Source organism: Amphiura filiformis, chromosome 13 (genome assembly GCF_039555335.1).
Source record: "Amphiura filiformis chromosome 13, Afil_fr2py, whole genome shotgun sequence".
NCBI lineage: Eukaryota > Metazoa > Echinodermata > Ophiuroidea > Amphilepidida > Amphiuridae > Amphiura > Amphiura filiformis.
In genome coordinates, this window is record NC_092640.1 from 44628017 (window position 1) to 44651408 (window position 23392).

General features: G+C 36.5%; 1 protein-coding gene and 1 non-coding gene across 2 annotated transcripts in view; one reads left to right on the forward strand and one right to left on the reverse strand.

The window, feature by feature from the left end:
- Window positions 1-961: 961 nt before the first annotated feature.
- The window catches only part of LOC140168725 (uncharacterized), a 58383-nt gene continuing 35952 nt past the window's right edge, over window positions 962-23392 (forward strand). Inside the window, exons 1-14 of the mRNA XM_072192134.1 lie at window positions 962-1013; window positions 3001-4431; window positions 4706-4831; window positions 5571-5696; window positions 6142-6267; window positions 6712-6837; window positions 7791-7910; window positions 8949-9077; window positions 9579-9947; window positions 11665-11828; window positions 13120-13287; window positions 18700-18894; window positions 21076-21292; window positions 22754-22969. Coding sequence (XP_072048235.1) covers window positions 962-1013; window positions 3001-4431; window positions 4706-4831; window positions 5571-5696; window positions 6142-6267; window positions 6712-6837; window positions 7791-7910; window positions 8949-9077; window positions 9579-9947; window positions 11665-11828; window positions 13120-13287; window positions 18700-18894; window positions 21076-21292; window positions 22754-22969 — 3565 coding nt within the window. The remainder of the gene's footprint in view (window positions 1014-3000; window positions 4432-4705; window positions 4832-5570; window positions 5697-6141; window positions 6268-6711; window positions 6838-7790; window positions 7911-8948; window positions 9078-9578; window positions 9948-11664; window positions 11829-13119; window positions 13288-18699; window positions 18895-21075; window positions 21293-22753; window positions 22970-23392) is intronic.
- Window positions 13717-13787, reverse strand: Trnat-ugu (transfer RNA threonine (anticodon UGU)). Its single transcript has one exon. It is a non-coding gene; the product is annotated as a tRNA-Thr (tRNA).

The following is a 23392-nucleotide window of genomic DNA, read 5'->3' on the forward strand; positions in this document are numbered from 1 at the left end:
CATGTTGTGCCTAAAATTCCACTTATATAATTTTGGTATCATTTTAAAGCTTATTTTCTAGTGCTCACAATTTTTTTATTCAAATCATGACATGTTAAAAATGTGACTTGTTCCTGGTTTTGTCAGAGCGAGTCACAACTGTGAATTTAAAAATAAGCTGGTGAAATAGCTCATATTACGTTTACAGATGATCCAGGTTTTTTTACATATCATTGAGCTGTTCATTTTATGATTATAACCATAGAAATAAATTCTATACTCTACCTCCTTGCAGATGGAGACTCGACGCATGCAGACGTTTTCTTTGATACTGCTACTGCTGGTATGTAATGCAGGTAAGAAATCCTCCAACTGAGGCTCAAAGTACTTTTCCCAACAGATTCTACCAAAGTAGCCATTGTGGGTCTTTTTTGCCCATAAACTAAAGAGATACAAACTATCCACAAACAGGCAAAGTCCTATGCTTTGTATGCTGTGAATTCTCACATATACATGAGGGTCAATTATTTGATCGTGCATATGTCTAACAAATCATGCCAGCGTTGCGTGCCTGCATGCTATGCAACAGAGTGTTATGTGTCTTAGTCTTTGTACAAGTAGTTTTCTTGGCATGATTGGCCCTCAGTAACGGCCAGTGGCGTAACTTGGGTTGGTAGCGCCTGGGGCAAGAAACAAAATTGGTGCCCCTACCCCCCACCCAAGAATATCTTAGACGCGGGGGTGTGGGAATGGCATCGGCATATTTTTTTAAGTGAGGCCGATTTGGCGCCCCCCTTAGAGTGGTAACGCCTGGGGCACGTCCCCCATTGCCTCCTAGTTACGCCACTGTTAATGGATGATGCTGGGACTTTGTGGATAGTCTGAATCTCTTTTATAGTTTATGTTTTTGCCATTGACAAATATCTGCCCTGAGGCTATTTTGAGAAATATCAGCGAAAATTGTCCGCAGTCGTCATAGATTATGATTCTTGTATCCAATTTCCTGCCCACTTATCTTCAGGTCATATTTGTTGGTAATTTTGCTTATTCCTGCAGGATAATACATTGATCTTATAGGAATGAGTCATGGAGCCACTGGTTACTGGTTACATTTATTTTTCCATTGCAGTTTTGCAGTTCTTGAGTTATGATAAATAATAGGCCAGAACGAATGTTGTTGTTATCACCCCTGTTCAAGAAAAATCATGCACATGGGGGAAAATTAAACCCTGTGCAATAAGTCTTGGGTGGCGGGTCTTGGGATCTTACGTATTGAACTCTTGAAAAAAAAAGAAATGTAGAATTTTTTTTATTTTGAAAAAAAAAAAATTCTGGAAAAATTTAGGTGAAAATCAGATTTTTTTCTCAAAACACCATAAAAATACCAAGTTGGGAATAATAAAAAAAAAAAAATCGAGTTCGCATTTGTTTTCAAACTACCTATGAGCTTTGAGACAAACCTTTCTGGTTTTTTTTTTGCCTAAATTAAATCTGGAGGTGTCAGCCAAGATATTCAAAATGCTTCATAACACAAATAGCTACAAATACAAACTGTCTGAGTGTGTGCTATATTACTAAACAATAGGCCTACATCTCATACTAAATCTGTTAAGAGTTGGAAAATTACCAATATTAACTCCAGAACTGTATTTGTTTTCTTTTATTTGACTAACGGTTAAAATACAAAGCTGAATTGATCTGCATTGGCATATTGACTACGTGTAAGGTTACTGGGTTGGGTTGCCCGGCCTACATTTAGTAAAAAGTTCCTCTTTTCAGCTAATTTGCTTGTTTTTTGTACACTTGCTCTGTGCAAAAGTATATTTTGAAATGTCAGCCTTGTCAGCAGTATGATACCCAGTGGCGTAACCAAGGGAGGGCAAAGGGTGCAGCTGCCCCCCCCCCCCATGAGAATACTTGCCCCCTCTTACCTCCATTGCTGTGGGATGCTTGTTTGTACTTTTTAGCCCATTTGTGACCTTTTTGTCAAATTTTATTGGGATAACTGAACTTTAAAAGGGGGGGGGGTAACCCTATTGGTTTTGGATATGGATTGTCTTTAAAATTACATAATAATATCAAATATCGCCTTCTTTATGCTGCTTTGTGAAAAAACGAGAGCATTTTAAGTGTAAATGTGAATAAATAGCCAAATTTGCAATCCAATACCTTGGTATGCGTGAATTGCATTCTGGGCAGGCAAGCAACAAGACCTGACGACAATGTTGCAATGCCCGGCCCGTATTGAACAAAAAATATTTGTTTTTAACTCTTGTTTGTACCGTTTCAAAAAAAAAGGAAACAAAATATATTTCCCCTTGCAACATGTACATTTCAAATGAATATAAAAAAGTTTGGGTTAAAAATGGAGAGGAAAAAAAAAACTTCCACCACCGGATTTTGAACCGGGTACCTTCCAGGCAAAAACATAATGTGCTAACCAATTGAGCCATTTAGCCCACTGAGATCGTCAAGGAATTTGTTAAAACTATATACGGCACGCCGTCTCCACAGCACTTAGTGTAGTACGCTTCTTTCACAGAATGTGAATGACGCAAAACCAAAGTAGCTGTTGAGGAGACTAATGATTCGCAATTAATTCCCTGTCCAGAAACCCAAAGTAATTTTTAGTATTTACAAAGTGGTAGGCTCAAAAGGCCGCTGTGCTTCATTATTTCTCCGGAAATACATCGACTTGGAGCGTCAAATTTCAGGATAGCAATGAGAAAAATAGTATCTATCATGTGATACCAAAACCTCATCAACAATGAAAAATATCGGGGGGTGTGATGCTGTCGATCGGGTCACAGACCTTTAAAAAGTTCATTTTTTTACTTTTTGAAGTGAAAGTTGATATTATATATTGGGTTCATTTCGCATGAAGTGCATAAAAATGTGCAATTTTACACTATTTTATACCAAAATCAGGATATTTACCAAATGTGCGCCTATATACGTTACTAAGAACATGGAACATTTCTTTTTCTTTTTTTCTTGGGATCCCATTTCTTTGTAATTCAGCACAAGTGCAGACACAAGAGGAGTCGACCACAGAAGAATCTACATTGGAATTCACCACAGAAGAATCCACCACATTAGAATACACCACAGAGGAATCCACCACAGAGGAATCTACCACAGTGGAATCCACCACAGAGAAATCCACCACAGAGGGATCCACCACAGACAAATCTACCACAGACAAATCCACCACAGAGGGATCCACCACAGACAAATCCACTACAGATAAATCTACCACAGAAGAATCCACCACAGACAAATCCACCACAGACAAATCCACCACAGAGGGATCAACCACAGACAAATCCACCACAGACAAATCCACCACAGAGGGATCCACCACAGACAAATCCACCACAGAGGGATCCACCACAGACAAATCAACCACAGACAAATCCACCACAGAAGGATCCACCACAGACAAATCCACCACAGACAAATCCACCACAGAAGGATCCACCACAGACAAATCAACCACAGACAAATCCACCACAGAGGGATCAACCACAGACAAATCCACCACAGACATATCCACCACAGACAAATCCACCACAGAGGGATCCACCACAGACAAATCCACCACAGGCAAATCCACCACAGAAGAATCCACCACAGACAAATCCACCACAGACAAATCTACCACAGAAGGATCCACCACAGACAAATCAACCACAGAGGGATCCACCACAGACAAATCCACCACAGACAAATCCACCACAGACAAATCCACCACAGACATGCCAACCACAGACATATCAACCACAGACAAATCCACCACAGAGGGATCCACCACAGAGAAAACCACCACAGACAAATCCACCACAGAAGAATTCACCACAGACAAATCCACCACAGACAAATCCACCACAGACAAATCCACCACAGACAAATCCACCACAGACAAATCTACCACAGAGGGATCCACCACAGAGGGATCCACCACTGACAAATCAACCACAGACAAATCCACCACAGAAGGATCCACCACAGACAAATCCACCACAGACAAATCCACCACAGAAGGATCCACCACAGACAAATCCACCACAGAGGGATACACTACAGACAAATCCACCACAGACAAATCCACCACAGAGGGATCCACCACAGATGGATCCACTACAGACAAATCCACCACAGACAAATCCACCACAGGCAAATCCACCACAGACAAATCCACCACAGAGGGATCCACCACAGACAGTTCCACCACAAACAAATCAACCACAGAGGGATCCACCACAGACAAATCAACCACAGACAAATCAACCACAGAAGGATCCACAGACAAATCCACCACAGACACATTTACCACAGAGGGACCCACCACAGACAAATCCACCACAGACAAATCCACCACAGATGGATCCACAACAGACAAATCCACCACAGAGGAGCTTACCACAGAGGCACCTACAGCACCTATAACAGGTATGCAGTTATTTATCTGAAAACTTTTCACAAATTATTGAAGCAATCAAAGCTTTGTTTATTTCGCTTTTATATATAAATAGTTCTGAAAAAATGTTTTTTTTTTTTAAGATTGGCCCTGTCTTCAACAATTATTCATTATTCAATGGCAATTAGTCATTCAATCAAACAACTGACCAATTAAGGGAGTGTTCCCCAAACTATATTGAATAGTCACAAAAATGATTTGTCATGTCACTTTAAAACCACTTGTATATATTTATCATTAAAAAAGTGTCAACTCCAGAAATGTTTACTACAGAGCAGCCAACCACAGCAGAATCAACCACAAAGAAAATACTCACAGAGAAATCCACCACAGAGGAGCTTACTACAAAGGAATCTACCACACCTATTACAGGTATTCAGTTTGCTGTCTTAATTTTTCTTTCTTTTCTTATTTTCCTTCACACTTATTCAATGCATAATAACACATTACTTGCTTAAAGCCTTAATGTACGATCTTTTTAAATTTTTAGATTTTTCTTGTTTTCTTCTAAAATGATAATATGCAATCATTGTGAAAGTTCCCAATACATTAAAAAGAAAAAAACATTGGGAATTTGCAAAGAAACAACATCATAAACTTCACCTCTATCACTCGAAACATCTCGCACTATTTAGATTAGGACAGCGAGTGCGGCCTCAGAGTTAGTCTCCTACGCGGCCAGTTTGGTTACGCTCCCTCCACATGTGGAGGGAGCGTAACTAAGCTAGTTTTGTACTGAGACTACGGTTTATGCGATCGTGGCCGACATAAAGTCATAATCTAAAATTATGACTTTATGTCGGACCAACAGAAAATCGTCCCGTTTTACTACAAATAGGACGAATTTGACAGTTTGCTCATAGATTTAAGTTAGAACATGTGTAAGTATTACAAATATGCCAAAAAATCGGTTTTGAAAAAAATAAAGGTAAATTCTGAAAAAAGATCGTACATTATGACTTCAATTGGATTATTGCATATAACTGACCACTGCTAGGTCCTATCATGAACTTTTGACTGTGTATAAGTTGAGGCTAAGCTGTTTTGAATAGTCACAAAAATTATTTGTCATGTTACTTTAAAACCTTATTTCTATATCATTCCGCACAAGTGTCAACCCCAGAAATATTTACTACAGAGAAGCCAACCACAGAAGAATCAACCACAAAGAAAATACTCACAGAGACATCGACCACAGAGGAGCTTACTACAAAGGAATCTACAACACCTATAACAGGTATTCAGTTTGCTGTCTTAATATTTTGATCTGTCTTGCAGATATTATCCATAATTTTGCACAAAATATAACTGACCATTGCTAGGTCCCATGGACCTATATATGTGACCCATCACATCGAAACAGACCACCTTGCGGCAGAAATGCAAATGGAGATTTAAACACTGGGATTAACTGCTGCTTTTTAGCTTGAAAATGACACCTTACTTGTTGAAATCAGATACAGTAAAAATATTTTATGAGGCAAACCAAGCTCAGAATTCTTTTTGTTTTCTTTATATTTTTCCATCTTCTTTCATTGTTATCTGCCAATTAAGCTAGCCGCGAAGTGGTCTGTTTCGATGTGATGGGTCACATATAAATTGAGGCTGGGCTGTTTTGAATAGACACAAAAATTATTTGTCATGTTACTTTAAAACCTTATTTCTATATCATTCCACACAAGTGTCAACCCCAGAAATATTTACTACAGAGAAGCCAACCACAGAAGAATCAACCACAAAGAAAATACTCACAGAGATATCCACCACAGAGGAGCTTACTACAAAGGAATCTACCACACCTATTACAGGTATTCAGTTTGCTGTCTTAATTTTTTGATCTGTCTTGCAGATATCATCCATAATTTTGCACAAAATATAACTGACCATTGCTAGGTCCCATGGACCTATATATGTGACCCATCACATCGAAACAGACCACCTTGCGGCAGAAATGCAAATGGAGATTTAAACACTGGGATTAACTGCTGTTTTTAGCTTGAAAATGACACCTTACTTGTTGAAATCAGATACAGTAAAAATGTTTTATGAGGCAAACCAAGCTCAGAATTCTTTTTGTTTTCTTTATATTTTTCCATCTTCTTTCATTGTTATCTGCCAATTAAGCTAGCTGCAAAGTGGTCTGTTTCGATGTGATGGGTCACATATAAATTGAGGCTGGGCTGTTTTGAATAGACACAAAACTGATTTGTAATGTTACTTTAAAACCTTGTTTCTTTATCATTCCACACAAGTGTCAACCCCAGAAATATTTACTACAGAGAAGCCAACCACAGAAGAATCAACCACAAAGAAAATACTCACAGAGATATCCACCACAGAGGAGCTTACTACAAAGGAATCTACAACACCTATAACAGGTATTCAGTTTGCTGTCTTAATATTTTGATCTGTCTTGCAGAAATTATCCATAATTTTTTCACAAAATATATTATCAAATCAATAAAACTGATCTTTCTTTCTGTCCTTTTTTCTTTTCCTTTCTTTTCTTTTCTTTTCTTTTCTTCTTTCTTTTATTATTTCCCTTCACACCTGGATTTTTGCATATCACTGACCACTGCTAGGTCCCATCATGGACTTATGTGACATGATCAAGGGGAATGAGTTATAATTATATCGACCCTCGTCAAAAATGAGTTTTACATATGTTTCTAAAGAAGACATTTAGAGCTTTCAGAAACTGAAAACCAAAAGTTGATACGACCTCTTTTTGTGAAGTTACGTCAATTTATCAATCCCTGAAAACAATAGAAAATAAAAAGAATTTTAAAACTCTTTTGCCAATATCTCAAAATCAATGTTAACAACATTCCCCTTGATCGTGTCACATATAAACTGAGGCTGAGCTGTTTTGAATAGTCACAAAAATGATTTGTCATGTTACTTTAAAACCTTGTTTCTTTATCATTCCACACAAGTGTCAACCACAAAGAAAATACTCACAGAGATATCCACCACAGAGGAGCTTACTACAAAGGAATCTACGACACCTATAACAGGTATTCAGTTTGCTGTCTTAATATATTATCTGTCTTGCAGATATTATTCATAATTTTGCACAAAATATTTATCAAATCGATCAAACTGATCTTTCTTTCTATGCTTTTTTATTTTCCTTTATTTTCTTTCCCTTTCTTCTTTTCTTCTTTCTATTATTATTTCCCTTCACACCTGGATTTTTGCATATAACTGACCACTGCTAGGTCCCATCATGGATCTATATATAAACTGAGGCTTAGCTGTTTTGAATAAAGTCACAAAAATGATTTGTCATGTTACTTTAAAACCTTGGTTCTTTATCATTCCACACAAGTGTCAACTCCAGAAATGTTAACTACCGAGCAGCCAACCACAGAAGAATCAACCACAATGAAATCAACCACAAAGAAATCGGAAATTGTTACTACAGAGGAGCCTACCACACATATAACAGGTATATTAGCTTACTGTATTAATATTTGATCCATTCTTGCAGATATAATCAATTACTTTGCACAAATATTATCAACATCAACAAACAGAGCATTGTTGAAAAAAGTTGACTGCCAAATGACAGAACTCTTGATAAATTGCCATAACTTTGACAGAAATGGTCCAATTTTGATTTGGGTTTTGCTGGTTGAATGCTACAAATTTCAGTCAATACAAAAATGTTGAAGTTTATGTACATAATTATACCACTTCACCCCAAAATATCTTGGAATAGGTAATTGATTCCGGTATATAGGTCAAACTTTCGTTTGTCACTTTTTGTATTGTCCTTGCAACCGACTGTATCAATCACCATAAATATAAGGATGAATAGAGTGGCTATGATCGCTGTGAGCATGTAACAGAGTCCTTGTCATGGTCACTAGCGCATATAAAGAAGAAGACAGGGAATGAGATTAAGATAGTGCTTGCTCCATATTAGTAGTTCCATGGTTGAACTTTCTTTCATAAAAACTGTGGCTGAACTGTATTAACTTAACTTAACTTAACTTAACTTAACTTAACTTAACTTAACTTAATTTTTTTTTTATAATGCGCCTTTTCCTGTGGCTACAAAGCGCAACAACAGCATCATAAAAAGAACAGCAAACATGATCAAATACAGAAAACAAAGGCAACAATATTATGTAAAAAAATATGTCTTAAGCATAGTTTTGAATGATTCAAGAGTAGCAGCATTTCTGATATGAACCGGTAAGGTGTTCCACAAACATGGAGCTGCCACTGAAAAGGCACTATCACCAGCACCCTTCTTGGAATGAGGCACAAAGAAGGAAATACTATATCTGCCGAGCGGGTCTTCATTGCCCTCTGGGATGATCTTCTTGTCTTGTATACAATCCTCTCACTGACAAGGAGCCAATAAAGTTGGCTCAAGAGAGGGGTAACATGCTGAAATTTTGGTTTGAGACATATTAAACATATTGAATAATCACAACATGTCATGTCACATTTTTGTTGCTTTATCATTCTACACAAGTGTCAACCACAGAAGAATTGACCACAGAGCAGCCAACCACAGAAGAACCAACCACAAAGATATCAACCACAGAGATATTGACCACAATGAAATTAACCACAGAGCAGCTTAGTACAACACCTCTAACAGGTATTTAGTGCACTTTCTTTATATTTGATCTCTAGCACAGGTATAATCAATAACTTCCTAACCTAATAGATAACACATTAATACTATCTCGTATATCTGGATCTGGATTTTTAACTGATCAGTGCTACAGCCATCGTCAAATGTGTTGGGACACTTATGGAAAACGTACACTTTATTATGGCCTTATTTCTGTTAATTTTAATATGATCAAATGGAGGTTTCTTTGGTGTCAAGCCTAAACTTTTTTCTAACACCCAAACCCTCCTCCAGCCCCCACTAATCAATGTTGGGTACCACTAGGCTAGGTGTGTGTGACCAAAAAAAAAGTAGGATTCAACATTGATAGGGGCAGTGGGGGCTTATTTACATTACCCTATCAAAACTGTCATTGCCAGTTCCATCATGGACTGATCAACCAAGGGTGAACTGTATTAAATTTTCACACAATGGTCTGTGTCATGTCACCTAAAACCTATTTTTTTCTTTATCATTAAACACAAGCACCAACCACAGAAATGTTGATGACAACACAGCCAACCACAGAAGAACCAACCACAATGACATTGACCACAGAGAAATCAACCACAAAGAAATCAACTACAGAGAAATCAACCACAGAGAAATCAACTACAAAGAAATCAACCACAGAGAAATCAACCACAAAGAAATCAACCACAGAGAAATCAACCACAAAGAAATCAACCACAGAGAAATCAACCACAAAAAAATCAACCACAGAGAAATCAACCACAAAGAAATCAACCACAGAGAAATCAACCACAAAGAAATCAACCACAGAGAAATCAACCACAGAGAAATCAACTACAAAGAAATCAACCACAGAGCAGCCTAGTACAACACCTACAACAGGTATTGGTCTCTTGCACAGATGTTATTAAGTATTTTATACAAATATTCTCCAATCCTCAAACTGAGCTGTTGTTAATGTTCTGCATGCTGGCCATAGGCTTCAACATAAAAAGTTTTGAGATATTTTCTCAAAGTATCAAGAGCTATCTTAAGAACCACTGAAACAATAATAGGTTTGTTAGTACTCATTTTAATACATTTTGCATGCTGATTCCAAATATGGTCATGAGAGTTTACAATATTATAAAATTTTTGATTAAAAAAAACCTTGTCGTCTGCATCACCCACGTGGTGAAGGTTAAACTATAATAGATAACAATCTGTAGATTTTAAAATATTTTAAATTGTGCCAAATTTGTTCCATCTTTCTTTCATTCTCTAATTCTTGTTCCTCTCTCAGAATTTGCAGGTTTTGCATTGTAAACCTAATGCCCCCTCTTCAGATGCCCATGGATGAATGCGCAATCAGATATCATGTGCTGACCTGTTGTGTATTGTTTAAGGCAGTTAGGGTTAATAACCAAATCAAAATACATTTTATAAAATTTTGTCTATGCTTATTAATCATTTGATAAATTAGTCATTCAATCAAACAACTGATATTCAACATTTAAACAAGAATTAATTTAACCAATCATTCGATCTGAGACATATGACATCTGCAAATTTTGTAGGAAAAATTGTTTGGTTTGGATCAAAAATTAAATTGTCAATCATCAATTAGGCCTAAATAAAATTAGGTTCTGACCCTGACTTTTTTTTTTTGAAAAAAAAAAAAAAAAACTAAACTAAATTTAAATAATAAAAAAGAAGAACAAAAAGTTCCAAGGCCTTTATCAAATGCAATTTACAGCTTTGAAAGTAAAAAAAATCCCTACCTACCTACCCTAATTTTGTTTTATGTTATGCCAATCAAAAAAAGAATTTAGGCCTTATACTGCCATTCAATCATCAAACAATCATCCAATCACCTTTATGTTGAATTCTTTCTTTAAAAAATTTTTGTAAAGATGATCAATAGGCCTATACCAAAATTGGCCTATAAAAATGGCTCATTGATGTCAAAAGGCCAAAAATGTGACTAATGTTTGCGCCATATTCCTGTATGGCCATTTGTACTGAGTACCCCACTTTGCCTGGAGTCAGTTGGCAAGACTTCTTGTAATGTTGCTGTGAGTAGATCACAGAGTGTCCTCAGACAGCTTTTACCAGAGAAGGTGTAATTACATCTTCTCTGCTTTTACCGGGTTGGCAAGCTCAATATCTTCTGCATAGAAATTGGACCAATACTGCAATATATCCTCTTTTTGAAAACAAAAATAACTTGATTGGGGGCCAAGATAGTGTAATTGCATTTTTTGTGTGTTTTGTACACATATTTTGTAAGAATTTACCATCCCTCTAAACATTTTGCCCAAATAAATGAATATGTCCCCTAAACATATCAAGCCTCAATGCTTACTCCACTTGAAAACTGTCCTCTGATATGCCATTGTAGCTCATTGTGTTGCCCTTATATGGTGAATCTGAAATAATAAACTTGTTCAATTCAAAGGTTTAGGTTAGATGGCAATGAACCTAAAGATGTCAACCCCAGCCAGTACTGTGGAGAATGGGCCTATGATCAGCAATTTTGGACAGCTTAACATCTCATAGTGTACTTAAAGTAACTTGGTAACACTCAATCATCCAATCACCTTTATGTTGATTTCTACAGGTGGCTCCACTTTTTTCTCATATAATGAGCCTGGAACGTACACCTACAATCTTCGATACAACCGTGATTTTTACGCCTGGTATTATCTTGGAGAGTATATGTCATATTATCTGTGGCCTCCATCTGGTTTCCCGTTTGGGACAGATTTTTTCAGATACCTATATGTAAGTATATTTTGCACAAGGAAAGGTTAAAATGGCTCTTGCATATTTTGTGTAAATTTTTTTATCAGACATCTTTACTCATGCATCTGTATTCCACTTGTATCAAATATTGAGCAGTCATGTTAGCTCATGTTAGGTCCAGAGGATGATTTAAGTACTACCCAACACTCCACTGGGTTTACTGTGCAGCAGGCGAGCAGTGTGAGTAATATGACACAAGTGCATGGTTAAATTTGAATTTGTACAGTTATATTTACATAAAAAACTCTGTGAACATGCTGGTCGATTTCACATTTTGTGTTATCTACAGAAGGTGTGAATTATCCTTTAAACACACATCACTTTTGTTCTGAAATCGACCAAGTAATAATGACACATGCATAATTCTAAAACAACATCTTTTGCACAGAGTTCAATGGGATTTGAAAAGTAAAGTGGCAGTTGAAACTCTAGTGATAACACTTTCGCAGTGCATGATGGGGCTTCCTTAAATCATCCTCTGATGTGTTAGGTCAAAATTCAATGAAAAATATGATGTAACTTGAACAGTTAAAATCCATTTGCAACCAATTGTGCAGATTTACAAAGACCAATAATTCAGTGTATTAGCTGTTAAACAAAATCTGTATTAAGTATTGGTTTTAATAGAACTCCATTCCCAACATTTGAGTGCAAAACTAATTTTTTCACATTTGTTCACGACAATCATGAATTTCCAAAAAGAACTTTTATTTTCATATCAGAACTACTTTATAACTGAGTTTACCTAACTATTTCTGATTTTACCAAAAATGATGACAAATAAATCGAAAATAAATTTGCATCTCACATCTCAGGTTTTTGCACACCTACTGGAATCAAACACTGGGGTTACTTTTTAGTTTGATACAGTGGCGGCGCCAGGAATTTTTTTCCCGGGGGGGAGGCATTGAGGGGGCAAAGTGAATTTCAGGGGGAGCAAGATCAACAAATTTTGCCCAAAATTACAGCAAAAAGGTAAAATTTTCGTAATTTTGGGTTTTTCTGGGGAAACAGGGGGTGGGGGCAAGAGTTCTGACTGGGGGCATTTTCCCCTCATGCCCCCCCATGGCGCCGCCACTGGTTTGATATAATCGTGATTCAAAGACAAGCTTCGTATGTGTTGGGATTAGGTGTTTTATGCTGTTTTGGTAAAAAAGTCAACATTTTGGGAAAGTCTACTTTTTCCATCAAAATTCCCCCTCCCAATCCTGCATCGGTCCTGTTCAAAAATCATGATTTGTTCTTTTTATATCCTGTTAAATATACTCAGTTTACTGCTGATGGCCTGATAGTGTTCCGGAGAAATTACTCCTGGTGGAGACGTATCTACTCGTATCCCTTTGGAAGGAACTTGAGTCCTTTTGATTCAGAGGCTGTAGTAGCACCATTCTGGACTCGAACAGATTTTGACAAGGGCCTAGGAAATGTCTATTATAATGTGAGTTATAGTGTTAAACCATATTGTCAAAACTAATAAGGGAAGGAAAATCTAACTCAATGCTAATTAAAGCCATATTGTAACATTTGCTGAGGAGGACACCCTCAATATGTTGTGTTTTTTACATTATTGTAATTTACTTTATTAAACTAACATACCCTGCAAAAATCGAGACTTAAGGTGCTGTAGTTTGGTCAAAATCCGAGATTTTTTTATAAAATGTAGGAACCGTTGTTTAATTATTATGATGGAAATATTAGTTGAATGCGTACGCAATGTTCATAACACATTACGCATATGTGTGTGTGCGACGGTTATATAAGGCTGTCGCCATTGGTGTAGAATGAGTCATATCCTATTGCGAACACTGACCATGAATTTTTCACCAGGTTCGCCGTCGCAAATAATAAAGGAGACAAGTAGAAGAAGTGATCCCGCCTGGGAATCGAACCCAGGACCTCAGGTTTACAAGACCTGCGCCTTAACCACTGGGCCACGCCACGGGAGCTTCATGATTAGGCTGGTTGACATTCGAACCCATAAGCGGTCAGTTAAACTTATCTCCTCCCCGCAAATAGCCCATTATGATAGTAGCTAGGGCCGTAAATGCGAGAAATAAATTGCCATCCTCCCTGTGAGGAAATATTACACAGAAAAACAGTGGCATGATCGATGGAAATTATATAAATAAACATAATTTTTCACCAGGTTCGCCATCACAAATAATAAAGGAGACAAGTAGAAAAAGTGATCCCACTTGGGAATCGAACCCAGGACCAGGCCCGTACTCAGGGGGGTGCGACGCACACCCCCCCAAAAAAAATTTGGAAAAGTGTACAAAAGTCCCAAAAAAATCAGGTTTTTAGCCTTTTTTGGACAAAAAGGTCCAAATTTTGGGACAAAAGTCCACTTTTCACAAAATTGCTCCCCTCCCCTTGGAAAAAAGTCCACTTTTTCAAAATCAGCACCCCCAAATGAAATCCTGCGTACGGGCCTGCCCAGGACCTCAGGTTTACGAGACCTGCGCCTTAACCACTGGGCCACGGCAGCTTCATGATTAGGCTGGTTGAAATTTGAACCCAAAAGCGGTCACTTAAACTTATCTCCTCCCCGCAAATAGCCCATAGTAGCTAGGGCCGTAAATACAAGAAATAAATTGCCATCCTCCCTGTGAGGAAATATTACATGGAAAAACAGTGGCATGATCAACAGGAATGATAATGTTAAAATAAAAATAATTTTTCACCAGGTCATAGGGCCTGCACTTTGGCTCGACATTTGAAAGGGGCGTGAATTCATTTTTGGATACGCCCCTATTATAATTAGGTAATACTCGACTCACACACATTCCCTATAATACATGTACCACATGTAGTAAATCTGCCTGCTTTATCTGTATTGTGTCGTTCTTAAGCAAATACGGTAGTTAAACACGATTTCATCAAACATTATAACAATAGCTCTTTTACAGTGTGCAATCATCCCGGAAATAATTGGGCAATAATAGAGGATGTGCGTGAAATTATTGATTGGCTCCATACAAAGGAATTGAACCGTGTCCTTCACCGTAATCATGGCGCAATGCAGTGCATTCAATCAAACGTTGTCGCCAACCTATTTGATCGTATAGTGCATTTGTTATGTGTGTGAGACGAGCTGTCGCGGTAGATTGCAATAGCTTGTAATCATGCTTTTGTTGAATGAATTTGAGTACTCCGCCATATTTACGGTATGATACGTCATAATCTAGGTGATTATTTGCATTGGATGTCTTGAATACGCTGGCGAGGTTGTGTAATAATCGGATTAATGCTATAACAGTAGGTGAATACAAGTTTTGAATATATCGCGTTGCAAAGCCCCATTCAGTGATCCCAGCGAAAGTGAAAAAAAAAATCAAATTGTTACTTTTATAAAAAATTTAATGAAAACAATTGGCAAAAACCCAAGAAAACGGCAGTATTGACGAAGTTGAAGCCCCATTCAAATACATGTAGCTAATTTATATATACTGTCAGTATATACATTACAGATTCACGTAAATGCATTATTTTTGTCTTAAATAGGCCTACACGGCTTAGGGCTGAACCACTAGCAGAAGACACCAAGTTGATGTTTTATGACCTTTGACATTCTTTTGTGGCGAGTGACATGGTCAGTTCAATTCACGCCGAGTGTCCTTGACAGGTTTAACTCTGCTTCAGTGGTCATGAAAGAATTCAAAAGATAACCTCTGCCCCAACAATCCCAAGCAATTGTCTGAAACTGCTCTTCGGATGATGTATCATAAGAACTCAGTCGTCAAATGATGATAGTCATATAATGACCAAAAGATTATTACTGACTATATCATTGAAGACTGAGTTCCGCAGTCTTGTACTAAATCTGAATTTTGATGATTTTTACGATCGTCCGGATGAAAAAAAATCACTGAATGGGCCGTTAGTTCCCTCCTCTCCTTACACTGGCAATATGAATCAAAGAAAAATAAAGAAAAAAATAAATAAAACAAGAAAAAAAAAGACAAAGAAAAGAAACAATAAAAGAAAAACAAATATGAAAAGTTCGAACAATATTTGGTTTATAAAATTAATGTGACCGTGATGAGGCTCGAACTCACCACCTTCCGATTTAAAGTTCAAGCGCTTAGTGTACCAAATTCTGATGCCTTACCAAGTGAGCTGTGCTCCTGAGATACTGAAATAAAAATAAAATAATACACTGTATACCTGCTTGTGTCGGTAATTGATTTACTCAAATTCCATAATGGTACAGTGCAACAGAGCAAAAATGCCCAAAATTTAAAAGCTATATAATTTATGACCACTATACACTACACATAAAAATACTAATACAAGGGAATTTCAACGTAAGAATCCAAACAATTAAGTACCAACATGCACAGCATTGTCCTTATATCACATTTGGGTTTTAACAAAATGTTATCAAACCTCTACTGTGATTGGCAGCTGCACAAGGCATCTCTTTGATAGTTGATAATGGCCATCCATTCAGCAAGTGGCTACTAACTGACCTTGACAGGCTTGAATGAGCACTGTCATCTGCTACAAAACTGCAGGCGCGGATTTTAAAAGTACAGCTCCTATGCGTGTATAGCAAAAATCATGTAACTAAAGTACTAAATGCATTCTGCAAAATGCGCTCTGACCAATTTATAAAGCATTTCATTAGCTTTAATTTGACATATTGTTTGACATATTTGGAATTATGGTAAATCATTAAATAAAATATTGATTAATTAATCAATTATGTCAATTAATTAAAAATTTAATGCAAATATGCATATTTCTCTGACAGAATTGTAGGATTTGACAAGAGCCATCTTTCTTGTAAGTTTGATTCTTATAACATACCGGTATCGTATTGCGTCCCGTTATAGTTGCAGAAAAAAATACGCGTGCAGGACACACACACTTCGAGGATCGTGCTGCTTTTACAATCGTATAACATTCATTGGCGCTAGTAGTAGTAAATTCCAATTTTCTTTGCTTTACCTCACTTGTTCTGCTCAAAATTAAAAGGGGACATATCTGACAGTAAAAGCTTACATTTTACAATTATGTTTAACTATTTGCTTAAACAGCACAAAACAGATAAATCAGACAAATTTACTATACATAGGCCTATACATGTATGGTATGCCAAGGACTGTTTAAGAATATAACATTAGATTTATGATATTTACTTCGAGGACTGTTATATATCAAAAATGTGAAAAATATTAAATTTTAATAATTTGTCATAAAATTTGTATTATATCGTGAATTTCAAACAATGAAATTTATTTGATATCAGAAAGACATTCTTCAGATTCAGAATGCAATTCGATATGTCTGATGTGCTCTCATGTCCCACAAAAATACTATCGAAACGCTCATTCCAGATCCCTTAATTTGGTTAATTTTCTTTGTCTTTTTTTTTTCTTTTCTTGTTTTATTTATTTTTTTCTTTATTTTTCTTTGATTTATATTGCCAGGGTAAGGAGAGGAGGGAACTAAAGGCCCATTCAGTGATTTTTTGATTTTTTTTCATCCCGGCGATCGTAAAAATCATCAAAATTCAGATTTTGGATACTAGACTGCAGAACTATATTTTGGACATTATTATGACTATCATTTGAGGACTGAGTTCTTATGATCCGAGGAGCAGTTTCAGACAATTGCTTGGGATTATTGGGGCAGAGGTTATCTTTTGAATTCTTTCATGACCACTGAAGCATAGTCAAACCTGTCAAGGACACTCGGCGTGAATTGAAAGACCATGTCACTCGCCACAAAAGAATGTCAAAGGTCATAAAACACCACTTTGGTGTCTTCTGCTATCTAAAGGCCTATGGCTGATTTTGTACCTTTCGTCATTGTCATAGATGTGCTAACATAGCTTGCTAGTGCAGTGGTTCAGCCGAAAACCGCGTGTCTAAGACAAAAAATAATGCATTTACGTGAGTCTGTAATTTATATACCGGTACTGACAGTATATAAATTAGCTACATGTATTTGAATGGGGCTTCAACTTCGTCCAATACTGTCGCTTTTCCTGTTTTGTTTTTTTGTCATTTGTTTTTCATTAAAAAAATTTATAAACGTAACAATTTGATTTTTTTTTTCACTTTCGCTGGGATCACTGAATGGGACTTTATAGCGGATTATTCAAAACTTGTTTTTACCTACTGCTATATAGTATTAATCCGATTATTACATAACTTTGCCAGCGTATTCAAGACATAGGTTATGTAGGGATAAACTGTACATGGGTATAGAGGCCCTGCATGCTTTTATCGATTGGCTCCACACAAATGATTTGAACCGGTGTCCTTCACCGTAATCACGGCGCAGTAGCCTACAGTTCATTCAATCAAATGTTGTCAGTATGCGAGACGAACGATGTATAAATCTGGAGGTCACATTTACTTATCATGCTTATTGTAAAAAGTTTGTCCAATGCATATACTGTGTGTATTGTTCCCGGTATTGTCAATGCAGTCAAGCAAACAGGTATTATATTTTGAAAAGGCCGCTATAGTATATTCACAGGGGTGTCTTGAATGGCCAATCATATGGGACATAATCAAATTGCAGTGACTGCTTCCTTTGTTACCACATGTCAGTCATCTTGTGATTATTGGACCATGTAAACCTGCAAAAAACGAGCCAAAGTGCAGGCCCTATGTCACTGTCTTTCTCCTTCATAAATACTGACATTCAATCAATTTCAGTTTGTCAAAAATAACATTGTAGCCCAAGGGTCAAATTGCAATATTTTTTTACAAAATGTCAGAAAACACATTCATTTGAAATTTACGTAATACCGGTATACAGATATAGTTAAAGATATTTTTGTTCCATTTAAATTAATATTCTTTGTTCCCATTGCCTTTTATTCTTATTTCAGTATTACTATGCTTTCTGGTGCCAGTTTTGGTGGTGGAACCAGCATGATAATTGTGAAAAAATATTATCAGAAATTAACAGTCGTATCCAAGCTGCTGAAGATGGATTATATGCTGATTTTGAAGCTACATGGGCCTTAGTAGTGACCTGGGAAGATATGCCTGAAGTAACATCCTCATATAGTGGCACTGCAAATGTAAGGAATATCAATTGTCCAATCAATCGATTGATTGATCGATTGACCTATCAATCAATTGTATTGATAAATCAATCAATCAATCAACGAATCATTCAGTTGACTGATCAATCAACAAATTGATTGATGAATCAATAAATTAAAGGAGTATTTCGTGATCCTAGCATCCTCTTTTTATGACATTTTTCAGTAGATATCCACGAAAAAAGCTTATTCCCAAAATTTCAGTTGATTCCAATTTTGTGTTTGCGAGTTATGCATGATTATGGGTATTACACTGCTCCATAGACAATGTGTTGTAATTTCGTTCTGGTATAACAGAACAAAATTCAAATTTCACGATATCTTTGCTGAATGAATTAATCTGCAAGAAAATTTTTGTACATAAACATTATAGCCAGAGGTTTCCAGTGATATAAAAATCTCAACTTTTTTTGAGAAAAGTACTCACTAAATGTAAAAGAGTGAAAAACCACTCTGAATTTCAGAGTGAATTTAAGTTAGCTCTAAAAGAGTGGGTTTTAGCTCTAAAAGAGTGAAAACAGTACACATATTTCACTCGCGATTTCTAGTAAGCCTCACTCGCTCACAGAGTGGCTCAAAATCTCACTCTTTCTTGGAGTGAACTGTCAGCCAATCAGAAGTGCCGAAAATCGGCCGATGTTTGTTGAACTTGTGTAACAAGATGGCAAACAGTTGCCAGTTTACATGTACGCATATGTAAGCTTATGTAGGTTACGCTGCATCACGCTTCTCCAGACTGTAGTCTGTAAACATGGTATTTGCCAAGTGTTATGTCCTATACACCATTTTCACTAAATCCATAGTTTTTCATCATTCATCCCACACTGAATTCGACACATTGTGTATGTGCTTAAGCTTTAGACCAGTTCAACATTCCTAGATCGGGCCCTACCCTAACCTGGGGCCTAGCCTCACAACAATTTAAAGCACATAGTAGCTGTTATGAACTGCTATGATATTCTTGTATATGAAATAGGCCTAAATGAATAAATAAATAAATGCTCTTTTCTCATTCACTCTTTTCCGGAGTGAATTTTTTCACTCTTTCTTGAGAGTGAGCTTCACTCTAAAAGAGTTGTCACTCATACAGCTCTTAGAAAGAGTGAGATTTCACTCTTTTTGAGCGATTTTTCACTCTTTCACATTTAGAGAGTAGGGGGGTGATGCTGTGGATCTCGAAATGCCCTTTTAATAAGTTCATCAACACAATCAATTATCAATAGATCAATTCATCTGCAGGTGCTCAATTAATTACACACTTATTCAATCAATTAAATCCAAATTGGGCTAATTACCAAAAATGAAATGTTTGATGAAAACAGAATACAAAGACAAAAAAAGAGTTACAAGAAATCAAACAATGAGGGTCAGAAATAGTTACCAAAATCACAAAAATGAAGCTTACGGAAAACTACCTAATATGGTGGTATAGGTGACAAAAATACAATCTTTTTCAACATTGCTGTAGTGTGGTTGTGGTAACCTGTTACCTATGGCTTAATTAAGTTTCAGTGACATAGTGTTGCAAGTTCAAAATACAAAATATAGCTCGACATTGAAAATAGAAGCATTTTAACCGGTTCGTTTTTTGATAGTTGTGGAGCACCAAGTTCATGAAGTCATAAAAGAAATCAGGGACCACTTATTCCCATTTTACATATCAACATTATTTCCCTGATGTGTTAGCAACACATATCCAAAATTTTAACGAAATCCGTTGATAGTAAGCTTTCCAAAATGAAGTGAATTTAAATCATCAGTGATGTACCTCCTTTAGGCTTCTATCTTCAAAAGCATGTAAGCTACATTGATACCGATGCCACCAATAAAACGAGAAGATTTGCCCCTTCATTTTGCATACCACTTTGTCCAATTTTTTTGTAATTTCTTCACAAAATGTAAAAAAAAAAAAAAAAAAATCAATGGGTGTAGTACCCCCTTAAAGTATTAGATCTGAGCAAAATATTTTGCATTACAGTTTATCCACTCTGAAGTACAAAGTGACAACACGCTTTGTACAGCGCATTAACAGTGCGTAGTCCTGCGTTTCTGCTGCAAGTATGCGTGCCTTAAAAGTCGGCACATTGTGTGCGTCCGCATCGGTACTTTGTACTTCAGAGTGGACAAACTGTAGTTCTGTCTTTATTTCTCTTCTAGACCAATACTTACCAAACTGTACTAGCCACAGATGGTCTACGCAGCTTTTGCTTTTTCATCTACAAGGACGGTTGTATGAAATGGCAAGCACTTGAACAGAAAAATGCTGTGATTGGATTTAATGACCCATTTAGTCCTACAGGACCTAAGAATTTGCACAATGAATTGGTGGATAAATACAGACCTGATAAGGAAATGGGCAACATGGGACAAAGAGGTATATTTTCTTATAGCTTAAGGGATCTTAAGGGATGAGCATTTTAAGCGTTTCGACAGTATTTTTTGTGGGACCTGAGAGCACATCAGTCATATCGAATTGCATTCTGAATACGAAGAATGTCTTTCTGATATCAAATAATTTTAATTTTTTGAAATTCACAATATAATACAAATTTTATGACAAATTATTAAAATTTGATATTTTTCACATTTTGATATATAACAGTCTTTGAAGTAAATTTAATAAATCTAATGATATATTCTTAAAGTGTATGTAACTGAGAGAAAAAGCCGACGATCAATTGAACATTTTGACCTTTATATTGAAGATATGGATTTTTTCCCCAAAAGACCTAATTTTTTTGGTGTTTTGGGGAAAAATCCATATCTTCAATACAAAAGGTCAAAATTTTCAATTGATCGTCGGCTTTTCATCCCACCTACATACACTTTAAGTATAAATCATCAGATTTATAAAGTTTACTTTGAGTACTGTTAAATATCAAAAATATCAATTTCTAATTTGCCATAAAATGTGTATTACATTGCGAATGTCAAAAAAAATCCAAATTATTTGATATCAGAAGGACATTCTTCGTATTCAGAATGCAATTCAATACGTCTGATGTGCTCTAATGTCCCACAATAAATACTGTCCAAATGTTCATACCCCATCCCTTAAAGGTTGAATTTACCAAATTTGGTGACCACACTCTCTTTCCCCAGTCTCTTTCAGTAGTGATTTAAACTTAAGTTTGGTTTAGCTAAGGAGAATCTATATCTCAGTGAAAGTGGACCCATCACTCAGGCTGCCAATGTTTCAAAATATTTTGATCAAATGTCCAAATTTTCTGCCAAAGTTGATGCAAATTGTCAGTTTTTACTACTTCCAAATTGTTGGTAATTTTCGAGCATTTTGGCAACATTGGGGCAATATTTGGCTATTTTCTAAAAAATATTTGAAAAGATGGTTAATATCCCAAAATTGACATTAAAGGGCCACAAATGCGACCCATGTTTGCAGCATATCTCTGTATGGCCATTTGTACTGAGTATCCCACTTCGCCCGGAGTCAGTTGGCAAGACTCACTGTAATGTTGCTGTGAGTAGATCACAGAGCACATGTCCTTAGCTCAAGCTCAATATCTTCTGCATAGAAATTGGACCAATACTGCAATATATCCTCTTTTTGAAAAAACAAAAATAATTTGATTGTGGGCCAAGATAGTGTAAAATTGCAATTTTCGTGTGTTCTGCATGCATTTGTCCTGTTATTATGCAGAAGGTAATTATTTTGTAAGAATTTACCACCCCTCTAAACATTTTGCCCAAATACATGAATATGCCCCCTAAACATATCAAACCTCAATGCTTACTCCACTTGAAAACTGTCCTCTGATATGCCATTGTGTTGACCTTATATGGTGAATCTGAAATAATAAACATGTTCAATTCAAAGGTTACTGGCTGTTTCGGTTAGATGACAATGATCCTAAAGATGTTGTCAACCCCAGCAAGTACTGTGAGGAATGGGCCTATGATCAGCCATTTTGGACAGATGTCTTTCAAAACTGGATTCAACCATGTCCATGTTCAGTTGCGCAAGCTGCAAGCGATAGCCGATACATAACATGCGAAAGAATCTCACTAAATCTGGATGATTTCAATGAACCTGGTAAGAAATTTATTGTTGTTGTTGTTGTTGTTGTTTGCTTCTTTTAATGCCTTGAAGCATAATGTAATGCATATGCCCGGATAGAATGTGTTCTGGCACTTGACCCATTACTGCGAATAAACATGATAAATGGCTCTCATTATATGTGATGTGTTTTAACAATAATGGGTTGTGGGGGTAATATAATTAAGAAATAAAGGGTAATGCATTATCCTTTAGCTTCCTTTACACCCAAATAATGTGTCGAGGCAGTAAAACGTAAATAATGGGTGAGGCGCAGCCGAACCCATTATTGAAACGCTTTTATTGCAGAGGACACATTATTTGTGTGTAAAGGATAATGCTGCACCCTTTATTTCTATTCTATTACCAGAAAATAGTGTGATTTAAAGAGAAAATATAATTTTTGGCACAAATATTTTA